This window comes from Thunnus albacares, chromosome 20 (genome assembly GCF_914725855.1).
Source record: "Thunnus albacares chromosome 20, fThuAlb1.1, whole genome shotgun sequence".
Taxonomy (NCBI): domain Eukaryota; kingdom Metazoa; phylum Chordata; class Actinopteri; order Scombriformes; family Scombridae; genus Thunnus; species Thunnus albacares.
In genome coordinates, this window is record NC_058125.1 from 1953291 (window position 1) to 1966747 (window position 13457).

The 13457-nt window shown below is 37.7% G+C and overlaps 1 protein-coding gene across 1 annotated transcript; it reads left to right on the forward strand.

Moving 5' to 3' along the window:
* The first annotated feature begins 462 nt into the window (after positions 1-462).
* Positions 463-8887, forward strand: LOC122971651 (NHL repeat-containing protein 3-like). Its single transcript, XM_044338390.1, has 3 exons — positions 463-997; positions 3036-3238; positions 3359-8887. The coding sequence occupies exons 1-3, from the start codon at positions 739-741 to the stop codon at positions 3956-3958; spliced, it is 1062 nt and encodes a 353-aa protein (XP_044194325.1). The 5' UTR covers positions 463-738; the 3' UTR covers positions 3959-8887.
* The last annotated feature ends 4570 nt before the right edge of the window (positions 8888-13457 follow it).

Genomic DNA, 13457 nt, shown 5'->3' on the forward strand with positions numbered 1-13457 from the left:
GCAAAAGCCTGTTTAAACCCACTTTCAGATTGGTGAAACCTTTATTCTATTCATGAAAAATGAAAAAGGGCGATTTCACTGATATTTCTCCATCCAGACCATATTAGACCAATTTATTTTCAGTTTTCACAAATAGAATAAAGGTTCCACACATGTGAAACTGTGTTTTAATGAGTCTCTGCAGTCTCCTTGTTAATCTAGTCCAGATTTGACAAATCTAAGTATATTGGGTTTTGATCTGGATGTAAAAAAGCAGTGAAATTGCCTTTTTTTCGAAATCCGAAACTGACTTCAGCATCTCGTTGTCGATGAAAAATACGAACACACTGGCATCAGGTTTGCCCGACCACACTTATATTTCTTTATTCACACGTTGGGTCTGAACTGTTGTCGCTCGACTAGACACGTGGTCCTGTTTTAGGAATGCTTTTATTGCGATGTGTTGAACGGAAATGCTGTGTGTTAATCAGTCTAACTTGCCACGATGGTTTGTTTTCGTTTGGGTTTTGAGAGGAAGTGAATTCTACATTGACGTTGTCAGTTGGTTTCAAATTCTACTTAAATAACCGGATTTTAACTTAATTACCTCTCAGCTGTTATCACATTAAGGCTGCGTCTGTTTGCGGGACTGTGTGGCTTCCTCTGCAGCGCTCTTACAAACATTTCTGCATATTTAGCGAACATCAGCCAAGCAGGATATTGATCTAAGCAAGCACAAGCTAAGCAGCGATACCACTCATGTTGATGAAAAAGAGAGGTCATACGTGTTTAATATTGTCCAGCATGGCCTCGTTAGTCCTGCTCATGATGGTGCTGTACGGCAGCATCAGCAGCCAGCAGGCTGGCGGCTCCAGCCTCAGACGGGACTACCAGCTGCTGGGCAGACCGCTGTACAAGCTGGACCTGACCTGGCCCAAATACCCGGAACTCTTCACTGGGCAGGTGTTTGGAGTGGCTGTCAACCAGTATGCTGGTGTGGTGTATGTGGCACAGAGAGGTAAATACATACATTATCCATCTGAACTCATTTAATTCTAGCATCATTTTTTGCATTATTTTGTTAATGTAATAAACAAATAAAATGTAATGCTTGTTTTTTTGCTTGGTTATATTGGTAATAGCATGTCTTGTGTGGAAAATAAAATTATATAAAAATATATTTTAACATATAAATGAAATATATTGAATTATATTCCTGTGAGAATATAACACTTGCAAGACTTGTGTAAATGTAAATGTTCACTGAGGTATGTGAATGTGTATGTGGTTGTGCAAATGCATACTGATATTTGTAAAAGATATCTGTAAACGTCTCCTAAGATTTGTGAATGTGTATCCAGAGTTGTGTTGTGTGTCACAGATAGCTAATGTGTTATTTAACCTCTCATATCACTACACAATATGAAATGATTAATTATTCACCCTTTCATTTACTCATTTGTACTGTGATTTGCAGATGTGTAGGTTCTCCTGACCACTAAGCAGAGACACCAGTAGATTTTGAATTTCACTGTGGCAAAGCAAGCTCACATGTGTTGTCATTGGAAAAAAATACCTTCTAATAAATTTCCTTGCCAGGTTGTGAAATAACTCTTTAGATGATGTTTATCCTCCTCCAGCATGACCTGGGGTTTGATCATCTGATTTTAACTGTACTGTCCTATGTATCTGTTATCTTTATATGGAAATGTAGTTCCATGTATTTATAGGAGAGTATTTGCATGGTTCACAGGATTGCCTCATTAACTAGGTGTGCCCCAGTGTGAACTAGTGAACTTCCCTATGCCTGCAGGCTTTATGGACACTTGGGCACTATTGTCATTCACTGCAAACATGTTATATAAGAAGGCATGTAAAGATTTGCATATAACACGAGTGTGCGTATTGGGATAGACCCTTGTTTTGTCTTTTTATTTTTTTAGTTTATCAGCAGATCGCTCCAATAGACTGTTTGACCACTGGACTTCAGGAAAATGACAACAGAGCCTCTGTGCTTACATCATTTATTAGCGTTGTAGCAGACTTGATAGATTGTTGTAAAAAACCTTTATTAATGACTTATTAACTTTTTATAATTTCATATGACTTACTATCTGACTTTTAAGAAAGGAACCCATGACCCTTAATTAATGACTTTTTTTTATTAATGACAATTTGTAACTTTGATTGTTTATTAGAGAGATAGAGACTCCATAGGATAAAGCTGCTGTTATTCTAGATTTTTCTTAGTGTAAATTAATCCAATGTGAAGACCACAACCAACAATGTGTTTGTCCTTCTGTCAATAGTGTCTGACTTTCCGTCTGTGACTCAGCCCCAAGCCCATTGGTTCCTACTCAAGATGAAACAAACTAGTTCCTTTTTTAAAACAGCCAGTCACTGTTGTCTTTAACAAACATTTCTTAAACAGGAGTAAATAATGAATTTGTTGGGGACTACTTTTAGTAGCAAATGAGTCCACATTTAGTGCTGTACTTAGTATTTCTGGCAGCAGGACGGTGTGTGTGGGATTGAGTCAAAATAAACTGCAGTGTGTGTGTTCATGGTAATGAAGGAACATGTCACCCAGTGCAACAGTGTGACTCACTGACATATTTTGTATAGTTTTTGGACAACAGTGGCTTTACAGCACAGAGAAAGAACTTTGGATACACACAGGACTTGTTAGTATGGTAACTCAAACTTGTTCTTATTAATGGCTTATGGCTGATATATAAGGCATTTGTAAATTATTTATTAGCCATTAATTAAACCATTAGGTTTATCAGCTTGACTCTTGATAAAGGGTGCCTTATTAGAAAGTAGTACCAAATATGCTTTGGCACACACTGGGGTTGTTTAAGCATTAAAATTTCAAATTTCTCTTTATTTGTTTTCTTCCTGTTCTCTTATCATTCATCATTGCAACAACCTTAGGGATCTATAAAAACTGACCATAGTTTACTGTGAACAAGTGAAAATCACATCAAGATAAAATGTGTTGCTTGATGTTAATTTTTCACTCAGTGTTTTCCTTTGCTTTGCTTCTACTCTAGGTGACAATGTGCCTAAGGTGCTGGTGTTCACCACAGATGGAGATTTCCTCATGGCCTGGAACACAACCACCTTGGAGATGCCCCATGGGATATTTTTAGCAGATGCTGCCTCATCAAACCCTACAGTCTGGATCACGGATGTGGGGAACGGCCCGTACGGTCACTGCATCAAACAGTACTCACCATCTGGGAAGCTTCTGGAGGTGATAGCTTTACTGAGGATTTGATGTCCATTGAAGTATCAAGTGTGATATGTAGAATTAGAAAAGGCAAATGAAATACAATCTGTTGTTTGTTGTTAAATATTTGCTTGTATTTGTTAGGTACTTGGTACACCAGGGAAGCCTGGCACTGGGTTGTCCCCTCTGGAATTTGACCAGCCAGCTGAGATCTTCGTTCATGACTCTGGGGAAATGTACATCGTGGATGGTGATGGTGGGATGAACAACCGCCTCATCAAACTGTCAAAAGATCAGGAGGTGTTGTGGATGCACGGAGAGAAAGGACAAGGCCTGGCTCAGTTCTACATCCCCCACAGCGTGACTGTGGATAACGTCCAGAGGGTGTGGGTGGCTGACAGGGGGAATAAGAGGATCCAGGTCTTTAACTCCATCACTGGGGAGTGGCTGGGCACATGGGGAAGCTGCTTCACTGAGGACGCGCCTTACTCTGTCCGCCTGACCCCGGACAGGAAGTACTTTGTTGTTGTCCAGCTCAACACCAATCAAATTTCGCTGCTGGATGCACCACCAGTGGGTTTGATTGGCCAGTGCAGAGTGGTCAGTGTGATTCAGCTGTCTGAAGAAGTCAAGCCCCACCTGGTAGACCTGGACCTGAAGACAGGGGCCCTGTATGTGGCTGAGATTGGAGCCCAGCAGGCCCAGAAATTCACCCCCTTCAGTCTGGGTGGGAATTTCCTGTAGAGCCACACTTGGCTGGAACTGAAATGGCATGATTGATCAGAAGCCTACTGCGCCAATCATAAGCATTACCAATTATTTAGAAATGGACCAAAAATGTCCACAGATATTATTCTGTCATTTGCAATCTTAATATCCAGAAAAAAATCACATTGCAATTCAGCCAGTATAGTAAAGGCTAACCATTGTGTCATTAGACAGCTAAGATATCTTCAGACTAGATGTGTTCACTGAAAAAGTTAATAATATTCAGCATTCAATAGTAAAATAGAATTCAGCATAAAAAGATTGCTATTACAAGACAGGACTGTTGTAAAGTATTTTATTGTAGAGCAAATGTAAAAATGGGCTTTAGTCATTCCAATCATTTGTTTTAAAGGAATAGTTCAAAATTTGGGGAAATATGCTTATTCACTTTCAGTCAGAGAGTGAGATGGGAAGATGCAGTGTTTCTCATCAATGACCTAGACTGTGGTGGCTCATGTTTTGCACCGTTGCTTCAGTGATGTTGAAGCTCTTGGTGCTCGTGAGTTGTTCATGTGAAATGATTCAGCTGCACTCAGCTGCCAACACTGGAGCCCTGCTGCAGCTGCATTCAGGTTAAATACGGGCAGCTTTAGCTACTAGCAACCGCTACTACCTATAGACATGCTAAGCTAACCATCACGACTCCAAGTTAACACAAAGCTGCAATTTCAGTATGTAATATTTCGCAGATAAGGAGAGGAATTACTGAGAGATAGAGCAATACATTTATCTCAGTGCTGGCGCTACAAGTGTATTTCATTTAATCTGGGGGAAAAAAACTGTAAAACAGTTCAATATTGTCTAGTTTCAGGCATCGGTGTGCAAAGCATGACAACAGCATGACTGACTATTAATGTTAAAGTCTTATCTTAAGATTGTCTAAGAGCAAAACCAGCTGTATTGGAAAGAAATGGCTCATTTCTGTTTCTGTGCTCCGGTGTTGAGTGCAGCGAAGGCAGCTGGACTTATTTTGAACCAGACGACAGTGCAGCCTCCTCTGCTGCCACCCAGTGTGGTTGGTTGGTTCTTCATTCACTCATGCCAGCCACTGCCCGAGTATTGGGAGTGACTGACAGGCTTCACCACCTCTGAGCTGACAGCAGGTTCAGCGACACCCTGAAAGTCTCAGTAAATGCAGTTAAACAGTCCTTTTTTAATCTTAGCTCAACTGATCTCTCTGAGCACAGTGGCACAAAACATTAAACCTGCATTAACTGATGTTTTGTCCTCCTGTGAAACAAGCAGAAACAAGTAATAAACATAACACAAGCTCAGAAAATATAGTTGGTTATAATTAATGTGATGTCTTCAAATGTCATATTCTGTCCGAATCCAAATATATGAGAAGCTGATATTTTTCCTTAAAAAATTGGTTTATCAAATTAGTTGCCGATTGATTTTCTGTCAATTGACTAATCATTACAGCTGTTTTCAGTAGAAATCAATAGTGACCACAAAAACATTAAGAGAGCACAAAATTGTTAAGAAGAGCACAAAGTTCCTCATAGATCTGGTCTCTTAATTTTGCTCTCAAAGTGCACTAGATTGATGCATTTAACTTTAAAATGTACAAAATGTTCTGGGGGAGCACGCCCCCGGACCTCTCTAAATCCTTAAGGAAATGCTGAGATGGATTTCATGTTCAGTTCAGAGCCAAGCCCAGCCTAGCTTAGCATAAAGACTGGAACCAGGGGCAAACATCTGGCCTGGCTCTGTCCAAAAATGTTCAAAAAACACCTACAATACCAACACGTCTAAAGCTCACTAATGAACGTGTTGTATGTGTTGTTTTTTTGGGGGCATTTAGTGGTTCTAGGGGGAGTTATGTGCTAGAGCTATCTCTTGGCAAACAACAGTGTTTCCATACACCCGATAGTTGTGTGCTGCATATCCGGCTACACTGTTTGTACAGATATAAAAACAATAAACAGTGTGTTAATTAGTGAGCTTTAGAGGTGTTTGAACTTAAGACAGAGCCAGGCTAGCTGTTTCCCCTGTCCATCTATGGCTGTAGCTGTAGCTTTGGCTAATGTGGCTACTCTTTGCAGCTCCTTATGTACTAACATTAGCTAAAGAAACATTGTAAAGCCAGACAATATTACTAGTCTCACACATAATATCTCATAAGACATCCATGCTGTATGCTACTGTCAGAGCTCAGCCTCAGAACTGAACTATGGAGAACCTTTCAGGGTATCCATTGCTTCCCCCTGCTTCCAGTCTTAATGCTAAGCTAGGCTAACCACGTCCTGACTCCAGCTCTTTACTGAACACACAGATATGAGATTGATATCTATAAACATGTCACTCTCTGACAGAAAGCAAATTAGCAAAATTTCACAAATATGGAGCTATTCCTTTAAACCTGCAGTGCAAAACTTTTGTCTCCCCCCTCTGGCAGTGAGAATAATTACAAAAACATTGCCAACATATACTAATGCCTATTCCATTGCTACTGTTGTGGCTGTAAAACAGCAGATAAATTGTTTTTGGCGTCACACAACTTCTGCAAAATGGCTCGTTTCACTATCATAATTTGATCCATTCGGTCTGATAACATTTGGAAAGTCTGGAAGAGCCGCACGATTCAGTTTTACTTGAATTTTATCCCTATTCAAGTTAGCAGAGAGCTAACCGGAAGTTAGTTGGCTTGGCCAGCGGAAGTCTCTAGTGTGCATGCTCTGCCCATAGAGCATGTGCAGAATGCATTCATCCAGCCAGTGCGGGAATATCAAACCTGACACCAGATTTAAAACTTCATATACTGTGAAATACAGAGAGGTTTACCAGGCGATGATTGGTTTAATCAACATTGTGTGAACTCGTTTGGCAAGGCCTTGAATGTAACGGACATTCATTTATATGTAAAAGTCCAACGCTATAGCTTTAAGAAAATATTCTTATGTGTATGCAGGCTAGATAGGTTATCACTTTTTGAAACAAAATCACTTCTGTTTTCAATACAGTAATATGCTGTTTAAGAAATCTTGATTTCTTCACAATAGATAAGGGTATCATGTTGTGTATTTGGTATTGGTCTACCGTTGGGTGATGAATTTTTCATTATTTTCTGCTTTTTAAAGTTATGTGCCATTTGTACTGTTCTTGAATTTGCACTGCTTGAAAAGATCTGGGTCCTGTTTCCTAAAATATCATAAGGCTAAGACGATCTTAGCCCATAGACGTACAATGGGCCTACAATCATCATAGCCTCAAGATGCTGATGGGAAACGTGGCCGAGAGCTTCTATGTGTCCTTTCTTCACTGCAAACACTTAAACTCTTCTGTGCTTTCCGCCGGTTAAGCCTTTTGCCAGTTTATGGCTGTTTTACACAGTTTTTATGCATTTGTAAGGTTACACATGTATACATGTGCAAAAGGCTAGAACTGAATTGTGTTGCACATTGTTTGATCTCATTGTCTATGAATATTAATGTTACTGAATCTGAAAGCACTTCATCATAATGCAGTGATTGTGGTTGATTCCTTTGTTCTAGATGTATATATTATCCTCATTAATCTTGATGTATCTGTATTGCAGAATCACCTGTATTGTGATATTGTGATTGTCATGTCTGAGAAAAGAAGCCCTAATAATGTCATCAGGGTTATATCAGCTTGGCTTGGAGAGCCTGAGTTACTAACAGGAGATGTGGATATTGATGGATGGTCTTTTTGAATGGCCTAACAAGATGCTGTTCCATCCAGGTTCCAGCATTTTTGAGTTTGACCCACACTACAGACTAAAAATCATAATATCTTTGCATCTGCTGCTTTGATTTGGACCATTATTTTTTTCTTTTTGAAGCTGTCTTTAATAAGTCCTACAGCTTTATGGAAGTGCAACACGAAACCATTGCAGTTCCCCCTAATTGATTACATGATTAATGTGTTTTATTTATTTATTGAGGTTTCTTTTCTGGGTGATTTTAACTACTTGTGAGTGTTTTTTTTTTTTTTTTTAAATTTCTTTAATATATTTTGCCTGAATAATATATGTGAATATCATATACAGGCAGATTTCTTTTGTAAATTGTAAATGAACTCTTATGTAGTTATTAATCCAGTTGTTTCCATAATTTTATAATTCATACCACAACCTCCTTATCATTCCCATATTCAGTCTGGCAAAATTCTGTAGTGGTAACTTAATTATCTAAAGAAAGCAGACGGATTTCTTGTGATGGATTAATTATCTACAATCATGTTTTTGTGGTGTCATATTCATGTGACAGATGTTTATCCTGAGATAATTATGTCATGATAATTGCACAAATGAAAGGTATCATCTTTATTGTTAAATAATGAGAAGGTTAAGTTATCTTGAGAAGAAACCATTCAAAATGATTACTTGTTATGCACAAGATGTACCATGATGGATCTTTATGTCCTGATATACTTTTGGAAACAGTGTTGTATATTATGCTGAAAGAAGTGACGTGAGTATTATACAGTATGTAAGACAGGCAGTGTCATTTACACTCACTGGACAAATGAATCACATTTTGGTTTATTTTGGTTTATTTAGGTTAATTTTTATCATTTTCGGTGGGTACATTGAAGTGTGACATCATGCATTTCTTTGCATACAGAGCTTTGAATAATAATCTCTTGTCTGTTAATGGGTGCAGTGTTGGAAAATGCATCTTAAGGCTTCCTCCAATAAGGACGACACAGTGAATCCTCTAACATACAAACCTGTTATATGTACTTGTACATGTGGGTAAGTTATGTGAGTGTGGGCCATATATGTAAAAGTTGTTTAAATTTTTTAATTTGCTGTAGATAAATAATTTTTATTTTTCATTTTTAAGTCACTTTAATTTTTGTTTTTGATGTCTTAAGTCCATACTGGCTGGGAACCCAAAGGTGGATGATGCTTCAAATTAAAATCATTTAATCATAGTAGTGTGTCTCATTTTTAATAGCTACTGTCAGTATCCATACATAACAGCTACTCACATACAAATCCATCAGTAGACATGTGCCTCCCCACCAACAGGAACTAATCATACCACAAACTTCCACTTGCACCCTCAGATCTACCGGCAGCTTGCTCCTCTGTGCCCTCAGCACTAGGCTCCGCACCAGGAAGGCTTTTCATCTTAACTCTTGTTATTTTCTTAATGTTATGTTTTTAAGACTGTAGCACTTTGAGATTCACTGCAAATGAAAAGTGCAGTACAAATTAAATGTGTTATTATTAATGATAAAGGCCTGATATGGAACAATAACAGTAATAACGGACTGTAGCACTGGCAGGGGAATTTTCATGTGTCTCACTGCAGATAATGGGTAACAGGCTAGATGATGTTTATATGATTCCACTAGATGGAGCTCAGTTCATACCATTGACTGTTTTCCTGTTGTTCCTGCTCGCATCCACTCCCATAAAGAGATAAATCATTATAAATAACATTTTTCTTGCTTAACTGTTGTTTGCAGCTAAATTACAGGAATAGATGTTAAACAATATCAGCTACTTTTAAATGTAAGCCTCCTCTGCTAGCTGTAACCAGAGACTGAAGTCGTTCATTTGCTCAAAAACTGCACTTATGTACAGTTTGATACACATGTGATGGCTTCCAAATATTTTCTTTATTTTTTTGAAAGCTTATTTCTGTCTAGCAGCACAAATAAGTTCAAATGTTCTCTGTAATGCATTATTATTTGCATTGGTAAAAATTTCATTTAGTAACACCTTAAAGCTCGTCTACAATTTGACAAAGAAGATGTAATGGATCCACAAGGACTTGAAATACTGAAAAAGAATGGGTTTATGGTTTATGTTTCAAAGTTTAAAAGTTTTAAAACTACAAACACACACAGGTGACAAAATGCTTTCACTGACTCATTTTGTACCTGTAAAACAGTAAGTCTACACTGTGGACATCAGGTGAGGAGCCGTTCATCTAACAGTGACAGACCACTGTATTCCTCATGCAGGCCATTACTTTTAATGTTTTAATGTCTCTTCTTCTCTTTTCAACAGAGATTTTTCAACATCACCACCTCCGACACCACCTCACTGACCAATGCAAATATCTTCAATTTTATTTTTTACCTCCAATGCAACTTCAGTGCAGATGTAATATTTTTTACGTGATCAAATGAAAAGATATTACATTACTGTATTACATGTTATCAACAACCTGATTTAGTATTGTTATTCATTGTGATAATCCATGAATTTACCATGTTTTTGTCTGACGTGCAGGATGTACTCTACATGGAAAACTTCCTTTAATAAAAGAGTTATTCTTTCTAGATACATCTGCTTTTACCAGACAGTCCATTAAATCTGTGCCTCTTTTGTAAGTAAACAATGGTGGATATTAGAGACCCTATTCAAAACAGTTCATTTGCATTTCCTTTTTTTGAATAGATAGTTCTTTTTGACATAAGACATGCTTCTGGATATCCTTTCACTTTCACTAAATTCTTCAGCTTATTCTTCTCTGCAGATTTAAGCTATCATCTTTTGCTGCCAAACCGAACACCTTTCACTCACTTTTTCACTTACACTTTCTTTTCTGCTTCTTCTGCTGTCCATACAGAAAAACTAACCACTACCCAGCATCCACCTGCAGGCTGGAGTTTACGTTCACTTGGGGGGGAAATTACTATTGTCATTTCCACTTCTCTGCTGTACAGAGATTAACATAATAATCTATTCAGTGTGAGGTGGCTGACTGAAGTGCAAAAACTTAACAAAAATTTATTAATTTGTTAACTTGGCAGATATTTGTAAAAACCCTATTTTTAATATAAGACACATATTTATGAATCTTTTTGAATTTTGTAATGTATGTGTTTAAAATGTTATCACACCAAAAGTAAAACTGTAATCATGTATTTTGTTTTAGTGCTATCTATCATTCTAATTTAAATATTTGGAAATTCACATTTACAGCTCGTGTACATGAGGTTAAGTACAAGTAGATTCATATATAGCAGTGTTTCCAGCTGCTCTGCCTTCACCAGCTTCTGAGAGGAACTCTGTAGGCGTCATGCAAACAACAGACAAATGTGAATTGAGTCATGGCTCATTGAATAAAAGATAGAACTGGAGAGAGACAGAGAGAGTGACAGAGCAGAGGGGGGAGGGGGGGGGGGGGGGTGGCTGAGGGGAAGAAAGAGGGGATCTATAGCAAGAAGCTGACAGAGAGGCAGAAGGCTGTGTGTGAGAGGGAACAGGGTCAGATGAAGAGGGAGATGAAGGGGGGGACAGATGAATGTAGTACAACACAAAGCTTAATAACACAGTGGCGTCATTGTCACAGGGCTGTAGTGGCCTCTCAGCACAGGAACACCAATGAAAGCAGAGAAGAGCAGTGAAAAGAGAGCATGGAGAGATGTAGCAGCTCAACATCATGAGCTATGGACTGTACTGACTATACTGAAGCCAGGAGTTATCACCTATGTCTACTGTGTAGTGGCGGATAATAAGTGACTGATTAGAATTTGTGTTTGTAGACATGAGTGTGACCTCAATTATATGTGTCTGGGTTCTAAATGAAGACTAAAAAAGTCCCACACGTCATCTATGAAATTATTCCTCCTGATATTGATATTCAGTGGTTATCTAATTATCCACACGTCAGTGAAAACTCAACCTCGACTGAACTAGTTCATTTGTCAACAAAAAACTTTAGAATGCACAAGTTAATTATAGAAATTCAGTGGACATTTTCTGTTTACTTGGGAGTTCTGTGGTAAAAATATACCCTCATTAGTTTCAATTGTAAGAGAAGACTGTGAAATACCAAAGGAGGGGATTTTCAGGTTAAGTTGAAGAATTTTGTGTCTCAGTAAATTCTCCAAACCTCAATGAATTTATCGAAAATGCACTGTAATCAGCACATTTGTGTTCAATTAATACTTTTTGTTGGTTCCTGAACAGCTAACATAAAGTTTCCACTCACCAACAGCTATAGGCTGAGTAACAATTAGTGACTTTTCATTTGCAGTGTACTATTCCTTTAAACACATAATAATCCATCAGCACACTAGTCTGTCCTGTTTTCATCACTGATGATCTGATTTAAGTTTATGTCAGCTTTGCTATTGTGTAAGGATTAAAAAATTTGTGTTAGTATGTCTGTAATATTGTATTTTTAATCTTTTGACATTGATCAGTGAGGTCTGACCATCAGGGGGCGCCACTAGACAAACTGTGGCTGTGTGAAGCACTCTGCTTGTGCTATCCACGTGCTGTACTTCACTATGTGATCAAAAAAGATTACATAAGTGTTTACCTGTAGAGTTCCATGGTTTGTGCTATCTAATATAAAGATTTTGGTGTGATGTGTTTTTCATAGATGCACATGTTTACATATTCATGTGGTAAGCTGGATCTGTCAGACAATGAAAGACTGTTTGTCATACCCAGGATTCTACATATTACTGTATGTGATGTCTCTAGCTGTCTCATTCTTGGCTGATGACCTCTGATGACCTCTGATCAGTAAGGCCTTCATTATTTTTGTTTATTTTGTTCACACATGGGCCAAATTCCCAAATCCAGTTCTGTTTTATTAAATTACCACAAAGTGACACATAGGGACAGGCAGCAGTATTCCAACATAGGAGCACTGGTTTGGCTAGTGCTTTATTTTATAGATTAACTAATTTTATACAAATTTCCTTGAATTTTTCTGAATAATATGCGGGTATATGACGGTTATGTTTTAGGACATTTTCCGGAAAGGAGGTTGGTGCAATTTGGTACAAATTATAAGAAAAATGTAAAAAGTGTTAACTTGGTTTAGTTGGTAAGTTCCTGAATAACATTTGGATTCATACTGTTGATTTGCAAAACATCCTGATAAATTTGGTTCTTAACAACTGACAGGAAACCTTATTTTTCAGTGTGTAGTCTTATTTATCAAACTAACTTTCAGTTTCCAATATACTACCAAATTACATAACCCTTTCAAAGAAATGCCCTAAGAATGAACGGTTACATTGCAGCTACATTTAGGAAATTATTGACAACATTTCCTGGAAATTATTTTTTTTTGTTGTTGTTGTTTTGTTTTTCTTGAGCTGTGTGAATCTGCATATTATTCCATATTATTCCAGCTCAGAAGGGTGTTGCAAACTGGCTTTGGCTATAAATACTATGGTATGCAGTATGCACTGATGATCAAGTGAAAGGTGCAATAAGACGTATATAAAAATACTAAATTATGAGTGAAGTATGCAGTACTTAAAGTTGGCTAGTTTAATCTACAAAAATGCATCATATTTTATAAATTGATCATATGCTTTGCATGTAAAAATCTGAATCTGAAAATGAACTAGTTACTACAGCTGATAAATAAAATTTAGTGGAAAGACCTGAAAAGATAATAAAGTAGCATTAAATGGAAATACAGTACATCAGAATTTTACTTGAATACAGTGCTTGAATTTCCGCCACTGGTGGTGTGTGGTTGTTCCTGTGAAATAAACCTCAAACAAATGTCAGTGT

Excerpts from the sequence above, each read along its gene's own strand:
- LOC122971651 (XM_044338390.1), top strand. The coding sequence starts at position 739 with ATGTTGATGAAAAAGAGAGGTCATACGTGTTTAATATTGTCCAGCATG. Across the intron at positions 998-3,035 it reads GGTGTATGTGGCACAGAGAG|GTGACAATGTGCCTAAGGTG; the intron begins GTAAATACATAC and ends CTTCTACTCTAG. Across the intron at positions 3,239-3,358 it reads CATCTGGGAAGCTTCTGGAG|GTACTTGGTACACCAGGGAA; the intron begins GTGATAGCTTTA and ends TGTATTTGTTAG.